This window comes from Zalophus californianus, chromosome 1 (assembly GCF_009762305.2).
Source record: "Zalophus californianus isolate mZalCal1 chromosome 1, mZalCal1.pri.v2, whole genome shotgun sequence".
Taxonomy (NCBI): Eukaryota; Metazoa; Chordata; class Mammalia; order Carnivora; family Otariidae; genus Zalophus; species Zalophus californianus.
In genome coordinates this window covers 62233596-62250741 of record NC_045595.1, presented here as the reverse complement: position 1 = coordinate 62250741, position 17146 = coordinate 62233596, and the positions used below count along the sequence as shown (strand labels likewise).

Below are 17146 nucleotides of genomic sequence, written 5' to 3'. Positions count from 1 at the left end.
ACAGTGGTTGACAAAGGCCAGCTGCCCAGATCTGGCCTGCTGCCTATTTTTGTATGGCCTGTTTGTTAAGAATTATGTTTATATTTTTAAATGGTTGGGGGGAAAAAAAATCAAAAGAAGAATGATATTTTGTGACATTCAAAAACAATATGAGATTCCAGTGTCAGTGTCCACAAATAAAATTGTATTCGAACACAGCCACTTCCCATCCTCCACGTTTTATGTATAACTGCTTTTGCCTACTGGCAGAGGGGAGTCAGCAAAGCAGAGACCTTAAGGCCCATGAAACCTACAAGGCTTTTTATCTGGCACTTTACAGTAAAAGCTTGCCCAGGGAGTATAGATTGTAGTTTGTTTCTGAGATTTGAGTACTTGCTTTTGTGTTGTAGCCGAGCTGACTGCTTTATCAGCAGTGTGTCACTTCTGCCTCACAATCCAAGTTGCATGTTGTTATCCACATTTCATGGAAGAGAAAACTGAGACAGAGAGGAGTTAAATGACTCGCCACAGAGCTAGAAGGTAATGGAGGCTCTAAAGTCATATTGCCTGACTTTAGAACATGAGTTATTTTTACAAAGCTGGGCTTCTGGCTATATTTTTTAGTTCCTGTTCAAGTGTGCACATAGAGTTTCCTGGGATATAAAGCCTCCTGCTCTGGGTTGTGAGGGATATGAAATGACCACGAGAAGTCTGTTGCCCTGTAGGGATAGGGACTCATATCCTGCAAGAAAGATGTTCACATACACAATTAAATATGGTGCATGCTAGGGACGCCTGGGTGGCTCAGTCAGTTAAGCGTCTGTCTTAGGCTCAGGTCATGATCCCAGGGTCCTGGGATTGAGTCCGTTATCCAGCTCCCTGCTCAGCGGGGAGTCTGCTTCTCTCTGTCCCTCTGCCCCTCCCCCCCGCTCATGCTCATCTCTTTCTGTCTCTGTCTCTCTTTCTCTCACTCTCTCTCAAATAAATAAATAAAATCTTAAAAAAAAAAAAACCTATAGGGACGTCTGAGTGGCTCAGTCAGTTAAGTGTCTGCCTTTGGCTCAGGTCATGATCTCAGGGTCCTGGGATCGAGTCCTGCATTGGGCTCCTCACTCAGCAGAGAGCCTGCTTCTCCCTCGGCCCCCCTGCTTGTGCTCGCTCTCTCTCTCACAAATAAATAAATAAAATGTTTAAAAAACAAATATGGTGCATGCTCTAATATAGACCAGTGATACTCAGTGTGGTCCAAGTACCAGTGGCGTGAAATAGGTTCAGAAATTCAGAGTAGGTCTTTAGAAACTTGTAGCAATTTGAGAAAGTTTGTCAGGTGAATCAAATAATGCAAAAAGAAGATGTGAATTTTGTAAGTCTGTTTTTATTTCCTTTCCTGGTTATTGACTTTTATTGTATTTTTACAGCAGGATCAGTCCTTGAAACATGGGGAAAAGCACTGATAAACCACAGAAACAAAACTTATCCTTCACCAAAGGTAGTTTGAGAAGCACAGAGCCCAGATCTGTAGCCTAAGAACAATGAAGGAGAGAGAGATGTGTGGCCCAATAAAACAGATGAAAATCCTATTTTTCTATGCTAACAGGGCTTTGTGCACAGGAGAATGCATCTCAACCCCTTTGACCAATCTAGTTCCCCTGACGGTCTTAACAAAGCTTTGCTATTCAGTAAATTTCAAGTCCTTATGTCAGTTCTGACCTGTATTTCAGCATAAAAAGTTAACAAACTTTACTTTTCTAGTATTTAGAAAATTCTATTAAAATACTTGTAATTTGGAATAGCTTTTAGGAGTATTAAATGATATATGTTAAAGGCAAGGAAAAAAACAAAGCCTCCGCTAAAAAGACATGACACCTAAATACAGTGCACGATCTCAGACCAGAGAGGGAAAAGAGCTAAACAAGACATTATTGGGATAATTAACGAAAGTTGAATATAGACTATGGATTAAAAAATAATATTGTATCAATAATAAAATTCCTAATTTTGATAATGATACTGTGGCTATGTTCTTAGGAAATACACTGAAACATTTAGGCGTAAAGGGGTATAATTTACTCTCAAATGGTAATAATAGTATGTATCTATATATATAATTATATATTACACATAGTATACACATAGATTACATCTATGATGAGACAGCAAATTATGGAACAAATAAGGCAAAATATTAACTATTGATAAATTAGGAATAGGGCATCCAGGAATTCTTATGTCAAAATACAAAGCTATTTAAAAATAGAAAAACAAAGTCTCTAGCCTACAGATGTGGATAGCTCTGCTGTGGAGCAAATCGTTGTCTTTCTCCTGTCTTTAAGTTTTCTGACATAGAAAGTCCTGAGACTTGTATCCTGGGGTTAGGTTGTGCAGCCCACTGATGGGTATGGTTATGAAATGATAAAAAGGTAAAATTGTGAGATAATTGGCCAATGGTTTGTCCACAGTTCCAATAAAAGTCGGCAACTGTGTATCAGGCACTGGATGACGCCGTACGGCAGTCATAAGGTTTGGGGTGTTCTTGTCCCCTGTCCCCATGTCCTTAGGTTTGGGGTGTTCTTGTCCCTTGTCCCCATGTCCTTAGGTTTGGGGTGTTCTTGTCCCTTGTCCCCATGTCCTTAGGTTTGGGGTGTTCTTGTCCCTTGTCCCCATGTCCTTAGGTTTGGGGTGTTCTTGTCCCTTGTCCCCATGTCCTTTGTCTCCCTTTGAGGAGTTTGAGATGTCTAGAAACAAAATGCCCCAAGTGAGACCTGACTTTGGGGAGAAAAATTGATGACTTTGTTTTAGACACTTTGTTCTCCTATCTTCATTCTGTCACCTTATTGTCAACAGCATCTGCTTCCCAGGATATCTCAGCTGCACTTTTTGGGAGTGTTTCTTTCCCTCTCATGTTTGGTCTAGGCGTGTTGTTTCTTCTTCAGGGGCCTGTGGAGTTGGCCCACCGTCTCTGTCTTCACAGCCACATCTGTGGCTGTGGCTCACTTCTCTGAAAGATCAGAGTCATTTGCTAGCTCCATTGGAGGTTGCAACCAGCTGTGGCCAGAATGCCTATTTGTTCTGACAACGACCATGTTGGTCCATCAGTGTCTCACATTCTGTGCAATTGCTAGAGTTGTCAACATTTAATCAGGGGGATTTATATAATATGGATTTCCAGTTTCTCTTCGAAGATCAGAAGGTCTCATGACACCAGATCCTTGGCCCCTTCAGGGTAACAGTGGTCAGAGATCTGCACTGGGACATTCTTTAGGCAGGGCTGGCCCCTCTAGTAGGCAACATTCTCTATCCATCTGGTTCACTTCACTTTTGACATAACTGAACATCCCCGTGAGATATTTCATTTTGTGACTCCTAGGTCAGAGAGTATCAGTGGTAATGTGATCACAGTCTATATAATTGCTGTATCAAACCCATCTCAGTGACATCACAGATTCACTAATCACCTGTCCCTCGAGCCTTAGGCTGCCTGCGCCAGACTAGATTAGTGCCGTCGACTGAATGTTGGTGTCTCCACCCCCAAAGTCCTGTGTTGGAAGCTAATCCGCCATGTGAGGGTATTGGAAGGTGGAGTCTTTGGGGGTTATTTGCATGATTAGGTCATGAGAACAGGACTCTCATGAATGTGATTCACGCCCTTATAGAAGAGACTTCAGGAAGCTCCCTGGCCCCTTGCACCATGTGAGGACGCAGTGATAAGACGGCTATCCATGAATCAGAAAGTGGGCTCTCACAGAACCAAATCTGGTAGCACCTTAATCTTGGACTTCTCAGCCCCTAGAACTGTGAGAAGTCGATTCCTGCCTTTAGAAGCCACCCACTCTGTGGCAGCCGGAGCAGTTTAAGATGGTTACCCAGCCCTCTTTGGGGCCCACACAGGACTCTGTCCATGTCTCCAATCCAGCTCTAATGGGAGGGTCATTGAAGGCTTACTTCTCTGTCTTCTCCAGACTTTGAGTTCTCTGAGGGAAAATTTGATAATCTTTTCTCTAATACGTACCTGGCACACAATAGTTCACTATAGGTTTACGTAACGAATAAAAAACAATGATGTCTTATCTCTACTCAACTTGCAGTCCCTCATGGTCAAGGACGTATGTTTGATTCAACTTTGCATTCCAGCACCAAGTGCAGGACCTGCTATAAGGTAGATGCTGAACAGAGCTTTGAAAGAATGAATAAATTGGTGATACAAAAGAGAATTTGTCATTAAAGTCACATGGGGGAACACTGGCTCCTATAATGAGGAGACACTGGTAGACCTAGCTCTGTTGGGGCTGAACAGCCCCATAAGCAGGGGTCAGCCGCACAAGACAGTGCTTGGTTTCACTTCCTTCTACAAGTTGTGTTGAATTAAAATGGGAAGCAATTGTTCTCCCCACCTCCACCTGCCCACCCACAACCTCACTCCTCAAAGGCAACACATCGCATCTTTGCTGTCCCATACTCCCCCCCCCCCCCCACTCTTCATACTCAAGCCCCGGTGTCCTTCTTTCAGTCTTTCGTATCCTTCATGTCTCATCCCCTAGGGTTACCTTCTGCGGGGTTGGCAGGTTGGCTGCAATATGTGGAGGTTGCCTGGGATCCAGGCAGCTCCCAAAGATTTCCCAAACCCCACTGTCAAAGCAGAGTGGCCTGGAAGTGGCATAGAGCTGCCAGACCTGGAAGGGCTTGGCCAAGGGTAATGAGAAATGACTCCTCCATGGTGACCAACCAGGACCAAACGATTTCAGCAGAGGTCACAGCTTCCATTGGACTTAATGGGAGTGGGAGGCCCCAGCGGACTGGGCACACTCCACTCCCAACTCAGCTCTCTCCACAGCCTCCTTCCCTCCATTCAGAAGGGATAGTTCAAAAAGTTTTTTTTTTCAAATAACAAGTAACTATAACATAATATCTTGAAAAAATATACAGCATAAAAAAATGTTGCAGTGGGCATCCTTGTGGTCATTCCCACCCCCTCATCCCCATGGACTCTCTCCCAATTCCATGCCCTTCCTTCTACCTTACAGGAAGCCACTTTCCAAAGTCTTGGTTTACAGTTCCTTTCTCGTTATGGTTTTACCCTGTGTGTTTGTATGAACCAGACCATATTGTTTGCATTCCTAAAGAATATTTTGTGTACTTCAGCATATTTTTAAATTCTAGACAAATGCAATCACTCTGCATTTGTTTGTTTGAGATTGTTTAGATTGAACTGTTGTTATGTGTGGCTGGGTTTCTTTCATTTTTTTCCCTGCTGTAAAATGTTCTTCTATGCACACATACTCAAAAAAAATCACTCTTCTGCTTATTGGATAGGTTATTTCTGCTTCCTGCCAGCTGTTGTATCTTGCCAAAAACACGTATTACTTATAAAAAAGAATGAAATGGAGAAAATGGACACAACCCCAGCAAAGTAATCAAAATGAACATCGCTGATAAAGGCAGACATTGTGTTCCTCCCATGTGACACCTGAGAAGGATGCAATATCACTTCTGTGGTGTTCAAGTCAAAAGCATTTAATATGTATCTAATCATGAGGAAATACCAGAGAAACACCAATGAATAAATAGACTTCTAAAAATAGACTTTATTTGTTAGAGCAATTTTAGATTTGCAGCAAGATTGAGTACAAGGTACAGAGATTTTCCATATACTGCCCAGCCCCCCCGTGGTTCACAACCCGCTGGGGAGCTTCCTGGGTGAAATCTGACACTGAATGCGAGGGGAGGGGGCAGGGAAAGATGGAAGAAAAAGGCGGGCCACTCCAGGTGGGTGGATAGCAGTTTTAATGGCAAAAGGAACTTACACACAAAGGCTTGTCTTGGGCGGCAGCATCAGCATCAACATTGGATCCCCGCACCTGCCCACCACATCTGAAGTTTATAAAGAGGACTTACATGGGCTTAGTCAAGTATAGTGTGCAGGTGTTCTCAACACCACATCACTATCCCAAGGCTGTGTCCTTGGAGTAGCTTGTGGGAGCAGGAAAGGCATGGGGAACCCACATTCCAAAGAAGGGAGTGGGTGAGTCACCTTCCATGTTCAACTCACAGGTTGATAGGCAGTCATGTCTTTTTGATGACCTCCCCCAACACCCCTGCCTCCACATATGCACAGCCTTCTCCAATATCAAAATTCTGCACCAGAGTGGCACATTTGTTACAATCAGTGAAGCTACATTAACACATCATCACCCAAAGTCCACAGCTTACATTAGGGCTCACTCTTGGTGTCGTACATTGCATGGGTTTTGACAATTGTATGATGACACTTATCCACCATTATAGTTTTGCTGCCCTAAACATTGTTCTGTGCCCATTGATCCGTGTCCCCCCAATGCCTGGCAACCACTGATCCTTTCACTGCCTGCCTTCATAGTTTTGCCTTTTCCAGAAGGTCATACAGTTGTAATCATATAGTATGTAGCCTTTTCATCTTGGCTTCTTTCACTTAGTAAAATGCGTTTACATTTCCTCCATGTCTGTCTGTGGCAGGATGGCTCATTTCTTGTTAATGCTGAATAATGTTCCATTGTCTGGATAAATTATACAGTTTCTTTATCCGTTCACTTATTGAAGGACATCTTGTTTGCTTCCAAGTCTTCGTGGTTATGAATAAAACTGCTGTCAACATTTGTGTACAGGTCTTTGTGTGCACATAAATTTTTCACTCATGTCAGTAAATACTAACAAGAGCAATTGATTGCTGGATGGTGTGGTAAGAGTATGTTCAGTTTGGTAAGAAATTGCCAAACTGTCTTCCAAAGTGGCTGTGCCATTTTGCATTCTCACAGCAATGGACAAGAGTTCCTGCTGCTCCACATCCTTGTCAGCATTTGGTGTTGTCAGTATTTTGGATTTTGGCCATTCTAATAGTTGTTTGCGGCTCGCATTGTTGTTTTGGCCTGTATTCTTGAAAAATGTCAATGGCATAATGAGAAAAGCTGAAGAAAAGAAAAGCTAAAAGATTAGAGACCACTACATTGTGGAGACAAATAGATACAATACATAATTCTGGACTACACTCTGTTCATGGAGGGGAAAAACATAAAAGACATTATTAGGACAATTGACAAGACTGGAATAGGGAATGTAGATTAAATTATTCTATTAATATGAAATTTCCTGGATTTGACTATTGTCTAATTTTGTTTTTAGGACCTACAAACTGAAAGATTAAGGGTCAGGTAGGCTTAATGTATGCAACCTGCTTGCAAATGATTCAGGAAAAAAATATATAGATAAATTTAAAGAAAGGAAATGTGGCATAATATTAGCAATTTGGAATGTGGATCATGGATACATAAGAGTTGTTTGTACTATCCTTGCAACTTTTCTGCAAATTACTTAAAAAATAAAAAGTTTAAAGAATTAGAAAAATAATAGTTCTGCCTTTAACATTCCATCTATATCTTTTGATGCACACACACATTTCTCGATCAATATTCTGAAGAGTGGAATCGCGGGGTCAAGGTGTGTGCGTCTTCAACTTGATCAGCTAAATAGCTTACAAAGTGCCACTGACATCCTTATTAATTTTATTTATTCTTCCTCTCACTGAAATGTAAGGTCGTTGGCAGTGTTATCAAAGTGTAGGTCTTGGGCCCTCAGCATCAGCCTCACCAGGGTGCTGGTTAGAACTGCAAATCCTCAGACCCTCACTCCAGACTTGCTGAGTCAAAAACGCTGAGAGCACGGCCTAAAAATCTGCGTTTTCACAAGTCTTCTAAGTGATGAGAAAGTTTAAGTCGCGCTGTGATCCGTTAGGGCCGCGCCTGGCTTGCAGGCCGCCAGCTCCAAACAGATGAACAGTGGAGCCCGGGAGCCCGGGGGCCCGGGTTAGACGACGCAGAACCAGAGGGCAGCGCGCCATCCCCAGGGCACCGTCCCCGCGCCGGCAGCTTGTCCCGGACCCCCCGGCTGGGTGGGGAAGGGCTGCAGGACGGGGCGGGCCGGAGGCTGCTGTCCCCGCCTCCCAAGCCTTGGGCTCGCCGCGTTGCGCAGTCCTCCGCCTTCCTTGCCTTCTCGTCCCCCTCCTTCCTTCTTTCCTTCCTTCCTTCCGCCGGGCGCGATGGAGCCGGGGCGCGGGGCTGCCGCGGCGCTGCTGGCGCTGCTGTGCGCGGGCTGTGTGCTGCGCTGCGGGCGCGCCCAGTACGAGCGCTACAGCTTCCGCAGCTTCCCGCGGGACGAGCTGATGCCGCTCGAGTCGGCCTACCGGCACGCGCTGGACCAATACAGCGGCGAGCACTGGGCGGAGAGCGTGGGCTACCTGGAGATCAGCCTGCGGCTGCACCGCCTGCTACGCGACAGCGAGGCCTTCTGCCACCGCAACTGCAGCGCGGTGCCCCAGCCCGAGCCCGCCGCCGGCCTCGCCCACTACCCCGAGCTGCGCCTCTTCGGGGGCCTGCTGCGCCGCGCGCACTGCCTCAAGCGCTGCAAGCAGGGCCTGCCAGCCTTCCGCCAGTCGCAGCCCAGCCGCGAAGTGCTGGCCGACTTCCAACGCCGGGAGCCCTACAAGTTCCTGCAGTTCGCCTACTTCAAGGCAAGTCGGCCCGCTCCGCCCCCAGGCCCGGGCTCCGCCCCCAGGCCCGGGCTCCGCCCCTCCCTCTGGGGCAGCCCCGCACCGCCTTTTCCGATTCAGCCTACTCCCACCCGGCGTTGCTCAAGGAAGCTTCCAAATTCTGTCCCTCCCTTCATCTTAAATAGGGATGAAAATACTTTTCTGGAAGGGTTATTCTGGAGCAGAGAATACGTACACAGAGCGTCTAGCCATCCAACAGTGCCTGATAAATGTTACCTGTTATTTGAAGACAGACTCGTCTTTTCTGTACATATCATTAAAACCCCTTTTTCTCAAGTAAGCGGTGACTTTCAGTAATGGAGGGGAAGAGGACCTGAGTTGCCGGCTAGTTCCCTTTAAAGAGGAGGAAGTTGAGGCCAGGACAGGGCAGGGGCTTTTCGGGAGCACACACCCTGCCTAGAGGAGCAGAACTGTGCATTGTGATTCATCAGGATTGGTCCCGGCTCTCTTTCATCTAGAATTTAACACAGTTGTCTTCCTCCTTCTTTGTGGCTGCTTAAATTCTGTGATTGCTAGGGTGCCTGGGTGGCTCAGTTGGTTAAGCGACTGCCTTCCGCTCAGGTCATGATCCTGGAGTCCGAGGATCGCGTCCCACGTCGGGCTCCGTGCTCAGCAGGGAGTCTGCTTCTCCCTCTGACCCTCTTCCCTCTCGTGCTGTCTATCTCTCATTCTCTCTCTCTCAAATAAATAAATAATATCTTTAAAAAAAATTCTGTGATTGCTGGCTAAAAATAGCCACAAATTGCAGTTCTTGATCCTTGGAGTCCTTTCTCTGGGGACCCGCAAATTTTAAGAATGGGCTGAATGCCCTGTTCCTGGATAAAGCGACTTTATCTTGGCGGATCCTTACCAGGTTTTGCCAAGAAAGCCCTCTCAAAGTCCAGTTTCTACTTTATCTAATTAAAAGCGATTTTTAAAGGAATATATTGCATTTATTTTAATGACTACAAAAATAGATTCATGGCATATTCCAGACTCTGGAGGTAGAAGTTGTTTTGTTTTGAAACTTTGCTTTGAGTCTTTGGACTGCAAGTCTGTTTTTCATATTTCTGAAACAGAGCCACCTTATGTTGTTGCATTCATAAGAGCAGTAAAAAAGCACAAAACCCTAAATAGGTGAAAAGCTGTTATTTCTGTGCTTACATTTTATAAAGTATCGGTTTTGTGAATGTTTGTCCTGGCAATAAAAAAAATGGTTTTAAAATAGAACCAGGAGATAAGATTAATAAAGCTCCAGGACATTGAAAAATGGTTGGCTCTTAAGGGACTGTGTTTTAAGCTAAAAATGGCTCATTTAATTCTTTTTTGTGTAGCTTTTGCCAGATACTGTCTGAACCAAATTTGTTTTATAATCAAGGGGGAAATGTTTTATTTTTTAAAACTGGAGGATAGTAGAAGCTGATTTATCTACAGATGAATTTGAAACAAGTGATATAGGGAGGAGGGGAAGAGTATTTTACTTAATGTGACCAGAAGGCAAAGGTTTTCTCCTTCATGATGGTGTCCTCAAAGGTCAGGATGGTCACAGCTATTCTTCAAAACCTCTCACCGGTCTTGTAACAATCACTTACTTAAAGTAGGTGAAATGCCATCTGTCTTGGTATTTTGAGATCTCTTAAAGGACAGGAAAGGTTTAGGATTTTGTTAGTAAGCCAGGATCTTCAGTTAGTTGCTTCAGCTGAAAGTCACTGAAGAAATGATTTGAGGTTGTGTTACTGTATGGTTTATTTTTTTCCTTAATGATGTTTCTGTTGTCCAACTCGGTGTGTGGGTATGAGGACATGATTGGTGGCAGGCACATACACTGTGCCGGGCACCCGAAGGCTGGAGGCTGGTGCCGGAGACAAAGCTGTCTGCTGTGGCAGGGCTGAGCAGTGTTCTTGTGCTGCCCTGGTTTGCAGGCCTCCGTTTCACTGATTAAGGACAGATGTCTCAGTTGAACACACGGGTGGGGATGGTGGGTTTGGCCTGTCAGAGGGAGGTAAAGACGCACGGATGTGTGGTCTTGCAGAGAAGGTGCTCCTGGTGGGTAGCCCTGAAGCCCACCATAGGGGTTTATGTCATCAGCCCATCTTAGGTCCACACCATCAGCTGTGGGTTCCCTCCGGGGCTGCATCTCTGTGAAATGCCCATCTTCCCCGTAGGCCGAGCAAAAAGTGTGCCCCCATGCTTGATCAAATCTTTAATGACTGTTAAACTCTGAGCGGGTAGAGCTGGCCCCCTCCCAGGCACTCCTACCCCCCACCTTGCCTGGACAAGGACTCTGTCTCCCCACCCCCACCCCTACCCCTAGCCACAGGGCCTGCCACCACATTGAGGTCGATTTAGGAGTAGCTTGTTTGGTAGGTAGCTGGGGTCCTCTCATGCAGGTGGCTGTCTCTCCAGAGTACCTGGGAGGGTAGTGCTCCCACCAGCTTCTCCAGAACCTACCTGGCTTTCTGTCAGCAGGTTAGCTGCCAAGATGTGGCTCCATGTTCCAGCTGGCAGGGCCCAAGCGGAAGTGAATAAATCACCCTTTCCTCTCCAGGAAGGGGTTCTGTTTTGTTAAAACTCAGGTCCTAAGTTAGAGGCCTTAAAAATCCCTTTCTGTGCCCCTTTTCTAAGTGCTCTTCTGAGAATTAGACAATCGCAGTTCATTGGCAAATGCTTTAGAGGGCTGCATTCGTACGTCCTCCCCTCCTTGTAGCTGGCAGACTAGCCTTTTTCTGGCCAGGGGTGTAAGGCGTTCTGTAGAACTCTTTGAAAGGCATTCCCACATAGGCCACTGACTGGCGCTTCCAGAACATCAGCACTGACACCTGGGAGTTTGCCCTCATTACTACCCAGCCCTTCTCCAGTGCAGCCGCTGCCTTGTCTCCACGTGACTCAGCACCAGTCCTGTTTCATACAGATAATCTGCTACCGTCTGATTCTCAGAAATCCAGAATGTACCAGATATTCCTTTATTTTCTCTCTAATTCCCTAATTCCCACCTCTGAGCGTTGCTCTGGATTGGCTGGAGGAGTCTCTGTGCACATGTAGGGTGCCTTCCCTTCTCCCACAGCATGTCATGCCATGATTCCAGGGGATAGCCAGAGACAGCACATTAGCGCGGGGGCCCACTGCTTGTTGGCCAAGTGTCCACACAGGGAGGTGTCCGTATCGCTCTAGCCCATACCCCCCAACACACGGTTCCCCCCAGAGGACCTCTGCCCTCTGGGCACTGTCCACAAGGGGGCCAGACCTGAAGCTCCAGGGCCAGAGACCTTAATCGAGGTTGCTGAGAGATACATGGAAGCATACTGGAGTGTATCACACATGGAGGCAGGGTTTTCTTCCCCTGTTTTTGCTCATTGTTACAGACCCACTTTCTAGGATAGCACCTGGCGTGTAGGAGGCTCTCGACAAATGTGTGCTGAGTGAACAGATGAGTGCATGGTGGTGGGGGTCATCAAGAATGGTAAAGCAGGAGGTTCTGTGAGAGACTTGGGAAAATAGTTATATATTTGGAGATATATCATATATATATATTTCCACTATATATATATTGGAAAATATTAATATATTTTTCCAGCAGAAAAGGTGTGGTGTAGTCCCACTGGGTAATTAGAGGGATGTTGAAAGGTGATTATTTACAAAGGCTAGTAATGGTGGATGTGACTCCCCCTGGGCCAAAAAGGGCACTGGAGAGGAAAGTTCCAGGAAGCAGGAAGGAGCGAGACTATCCAGAGAGGGCCACCTCGAGAGGAGCTGTGACCTTCAGTTAAGGGCCAATAGCGGCCCAAGGTGACTGAAAGGAGGGAGCCAGGAGATTAAGTAACCCAACTTACCCCCTTGCCTTCCTTCGGGCTCCCACTGGGGCTCCTCACTGGTGAACCCCATTGGAAGCTGGAGAGCAAGAGAGTGCAAGGCTTGATGGGCCATGGAAGTCACTGAACCCTCAACTGGAAGCATTGTGTTGAAACACAGAGTTACATGAAGGACTGAACATTTCTTGTTTTGCAAAAATCACTGCTCGTCCTCCATTGAGTAGAGCTCCTCTTACTTTGTTGTACTCAGGCGAATAATCTTCCAAAAGCCATTGCTGCTGCTCACACCTTTCTACTGAAGCATCCTGATGATGAAATGATGAAGAGAAACATGGCGTATTACAAGAGCTTGCCTGATGCCGAGGACTACATTAAGGACTTGGAAACCAAGTCATTCGAGGTATATTTGGGTTTTTACACAGCAAGGTAGCTGCAGTGTGAGTGGCTAAAGAAGTGGATCTTGATGAATAGCTATTGACATCTAAGGACCTCTAATGGTTTTTGATGGCATTGATGAATATTATGACAATGGAAATGATTGACTTTTTAGCACAAAGTTGACCCATTTGAGAATGAGGTTTTATGTTCCATGATGCACTTAAAGCCACGTTTCCTTTAAATGCTGTATTTTAGAAATAAGGTCATTTTGGGGTGCCTGGGTGGCTCAGTCAGTTAAGTGTCTGACTCTTGATTTCTGCTCAGGTCATGATCTCAGGGTCGTGAGAGCAAGCCCCATGTCAGGCTCCTCGCTCAGTGGGGAGTCTGCTTGGGATGCTCTCTCTTTCTCTCCCTCTGTCCCCCTCCACTCCTGCTCTCCCTCCCTCTATAAAATAAATAAATAAACCTTTTTTTTAAAGAAATAAGGTCATTTGATCATTTAGTTTTAAGATAGAGGAATAAATACATGTCTTGGAGATCATCCAAAAATGACCAAGAATACAAGAAACAGGAGCATAAGTTTCCATTTCTGATGAAACTAGAAGACACATCTTTTTACACACACACACACACACACACACACACACACACACCGTATGTATTGAGGTGGAAAGGGAATCGAGGATCTTGGAGGACTGACTTGACAGATTAGAGGCTACTACTGAAATCTAAGCATCTGTGAAGGGGAGTCTGATGGGATTGAATGAGGAAGACTAACTCCTTTGAGCACTTACTGTTGTCCAGATCTATTGAGTTTGGATGCCAGGGGCATGGGTACCAAGGAAGGGTTAGGGCAGGGTTGAAAACAGTGGGATGTGTTGAAAGTATCCAAGGACTGACTTTAGGGTTACCAGTCGTGTGACCAGACTGCAAACTTACTTTGTCATTGGTGGTGACCCTCAAATATAGGATGCAGGGTCTCTATTCTGGTGGCCCTTCAGTTTTCCAGGGAAGAATTCTCCAGCCTTTTGCAGGACTAGTGAAGTGTCATGCTTGTCTGCCTGTGTCCGAGAGCCAGTCTGGGGAGAGGGGTGGGGCCCTCATAGCTGAGTCAGAGACTTTACCTGCTTCTTGGTTCTTAGCCTCATGCCTCAACTCTTGCTCTGCTCTGCCTGATCCCTGACCCTACAGCCTTTATAGATAGAGAGTCTCTAGAATAAATCACCAGTCTCTGGTGAGGAGCAGCTTTGGGAGGTGGGATCCCTTGGGTGCACAGATGGGTGGGGCTCCAACAGCCCTGTTCAGACTTTCAGCCCTGCCTTCTGTTCTGGGCCTAGCACCAGTCTCTGTGGTCGCTAGTGCCTGCAAATGCCGACAGGTGTGTGATGTAGTGGAGTGCATAGTGGGGGAGGGGAGGTCGCTTCCCCCCAGACCCTCCTCTGTGATTATTTGGCTTTCTGTCCTTCCAAAAGTTGAAATGTCTTGCCTGCTGCTGGCCCTTTTTCCATTCTCCCGTGAAAAGGATTTCTGCCTGTGGTTTTCACTGGGCCTGGGGAGCAGAGCTGAGTGCTCATGGTCAGTGCACTGTGCCTAACTCCTTCCCTCTTTGGAGTCCTGCCAGGTGTGGTGGGGCTGCCCGGCTGTGTGCCCAGGGCTCCCCCTGCCATGCATGGCTTTCTTCTTGCCGCCGCCACCCTGCCGCCCCTGCAGAGCCAGCTGCCTGACGTTGCTGCTCGTTTTCCCAGCCTCTAGGCAAGTGGTTCAGTTCTCTGCCTGCCTGATTTCCAGGGGATGCTGCCTGCCCAGGAGGTCTAGGGGAGATCACCCTCTCTCCCTGACACCTTAAGCTTGGTGAAGAGTTCCGGTCTGAGGGGTGGTCCTTAGACACCCCCATTCTGGAGCAGCTGAAAAGGAGCTCTAAATGGAGTGTGCCACGCTTATTTCCAGGCCTGTTCTGGACCCTCCACGTGAGCAGGGTCGTGCATGTGCCCAAGATCTCTACTTATTTCTTGTGAGACCAAGCAGCTTCCTCAGCCTTCGTTACCTCTCTTTTATCTGGTCCAGTCAACAGGTAGCAGAAATTTCTTGAAGTTCCACCATCCAGCCCATGGCCGCCCCCCTAGTAACTAGTACTAATGCTTGGCATTCCTATTTTATACTTAACTGTTGGGGGAAGTGTATCTGGCACCCGCTCTAAAGCTTATATCTTTTCTCTGCTTCAGTTTTGAAGATCAGCTTTATTGAAGTAGAACTTATTTAAAATTTATTTACCAGTTTTAAGTATATAACTCGATGAGTTTTGGTAAAGGTATGCGAGTATGTAACCACCACCATAGTCACAACATAGAATATTTTCATCTCCCCTTCCCAGTCAAGCATTTGTCCCAACCCCTCACCTTCGGAGGCCACTGCCCTGATTTCTGTCACTCTAGCTTTTCTTTTTTTCTTGATTTGAATTTGATTTTATTATCAAGCACCTCCTACTTTTTGAATTAAATTAAATAAGAAGTGTGCCATTGTACATAGGATAGAAAAAGCTAGATATAAGTCAGTTCCTGGCTGGCCTCATCTTTAAGTAAGGGTCAGCGTGGTTTCCTTGGGACCAATGAGAGTGGAATTCCACGGTGGTCTGACTCCTTTCAGTTGGACGGCCTGCCTTCTTCCTGTCTGGGAGCTTCACCCACCTCTTCTTGCTTTCCAGAGCCTGTTCATCCGGGCGGTGCGGGCCTACAACGGCGAGAACTGGAGGACGGCCGTCACGGACATGGAGCTGGCCCTTCCCGATTTCTTCAAAGCCTTTTACGAGTGTCTCGCAGCCTGCGAGGGCTCCAGGGAGATCAAGGACTTCAAGGATTTCTATCTTTCCATCGCAGGTTGGTGGCGGGCAGTATTACACACGTGAATGGGACAGCTGCCCTGTGGCATCCGCATGCCTTCCTGGTGGCTTGAGTGACTCCAAGGAACTTTTTTTTTTAAGATTTTATTTCTATATTTGACACACAGAGAGAGCAAGGGAGCGAGCACAAGTAGGCAGAGTGGTAGATAGAGGGAGAGGGAGAGGCAGACTCCCCGCTGAGCAGGGAGCCCGATGGGGGGCTCAATCCCAGGACCCTGGGATCATGACCTGAGCCAAAGGCAGATGGTCAACGGACTGAACCACCCAGGCGCCCCTCCAAGAAACTTTTGAGCTTTAGTGTGAATGGTGGCTGGGGAGGTAATATGTAACCCACACGTCCAGCCTTTGATTTAGTAGGGGTTTCTGGAAAAACACCTGAGTATGGTGTTTAATCAAGCACAGGTCTGGAAAGGGGGTCCAGCAGATCAGCCCTGCCTGGTTACAGATCCCCCACAGGCTTTTGGAAAAATAAAAATGGGCCCAAGAGCAACTCATGACTCACGTTATATAAAACGTTACTAGTTTAGCCACCCTTAAGAGTGCAGTCCAGTGGCATATAATACATGCGCATTGATGTGCGGCCACCTCTGCTGTCCATCTCCACCACCCATCATTTCATCTTCCCAAACGGATGTTCTGCACCCACTAAACACCATCTCCCCATCCTTCTGCCCATAGCCCCTGACAACCACCACTCTGCTTTCTGTCTCTGTGAATTGGACTACCCCATGTACCTTGGATACGTAGAATCCTGTAGCATTTGTCCTTTTGTGACTGGCTTATTTCACTCAGCAAAACGTCTTCCAGCCTCAGAAATAATGTAGCAAATTGGTTGTCTTTTAAATCTCTTTTAACTGGTAGGTTCTTCCTCTATGTCTATTTTGCCCCCGTGGCTATTGAAAAAAACCAGATCATTCGCCCTGTAGAGATTCCCATAGTCTGGATTTTGCTAATTGTATCCCCTTGGTCCGCTGTTCTCTTTATTTCTTATAACTTTGTAGCTGGATGTAGAGGCTTGATCGGGCTCAGGTTTGATTTTCTTTTTTTGTGGAAGTTGGGGCACAAGACGGCTTCCTAGTTGGTGCTCAGTTCTTGTGTCAGGAGGCACCGGATGTCTGGGTGTCTCTTTCTCTGTAATGTTGGCAGCTGCTGGTGCTCATGCTGGACCTCATGTAGTACCTGTTAACCAGTGTACCTCTGCTGGTGAGAGGTCATTCCTTCCAGCATCCCTTCCGGCCTGTAATGTCAGGAAGTACTCCTTACACTCAAACTGAAGGAGGGGGACAAAAAGGGTGCTTACTTGGAGCTGCAGTGTTTTGACTATAGATAAAAGACAGTTACTAGAAAAAGTAACATTTACTATGCTCTAACTAGATGCCAGGCCCTGTTCTATGCTCTTTATGGGTATTATCTCGAGTTTGCAACCCTATGAGAAAGGTACTAGCATTCTCCCCATTTTACAGCTGGGAAAGCTGAGGCCTAGAGAGGTTAAGTACTCTGCTTGTTGTCCTCAGGGGAAGGGCTGGGATT

The 17146-nt window shown here is 46.4% G+C and overlaps 1 protein-coding gene across 1 annotated transcript in view; it reads left to right on the top strand.

Moving 5' to 3' along the window:
• Positions 1–5562: 5562 nt before the first annotated feature.
• LOC113918158 (cartilage associated protein) overlaps positions 5563–17146 on the top strand; it is a 28117-nt gene continuing 16533 nt past the window's right edge. Inside the window, exons 1-3 of the mRNA XM_027586381.2 lie at positions 5563–8515; positions 12593–12742; positions 15422–15593. Of these exons, the coding sequence (XP_027442182.1) occupies positions 8045–8515; positions 12593–12742; positions 15422–15593 (793 nt within the window). The 5' untranslated portion in view covers positions 5563–8044. The remainder of the gene's footprint in view (positions 8516–12592; positions 12743–15421; positions 15594–17146) is intronic.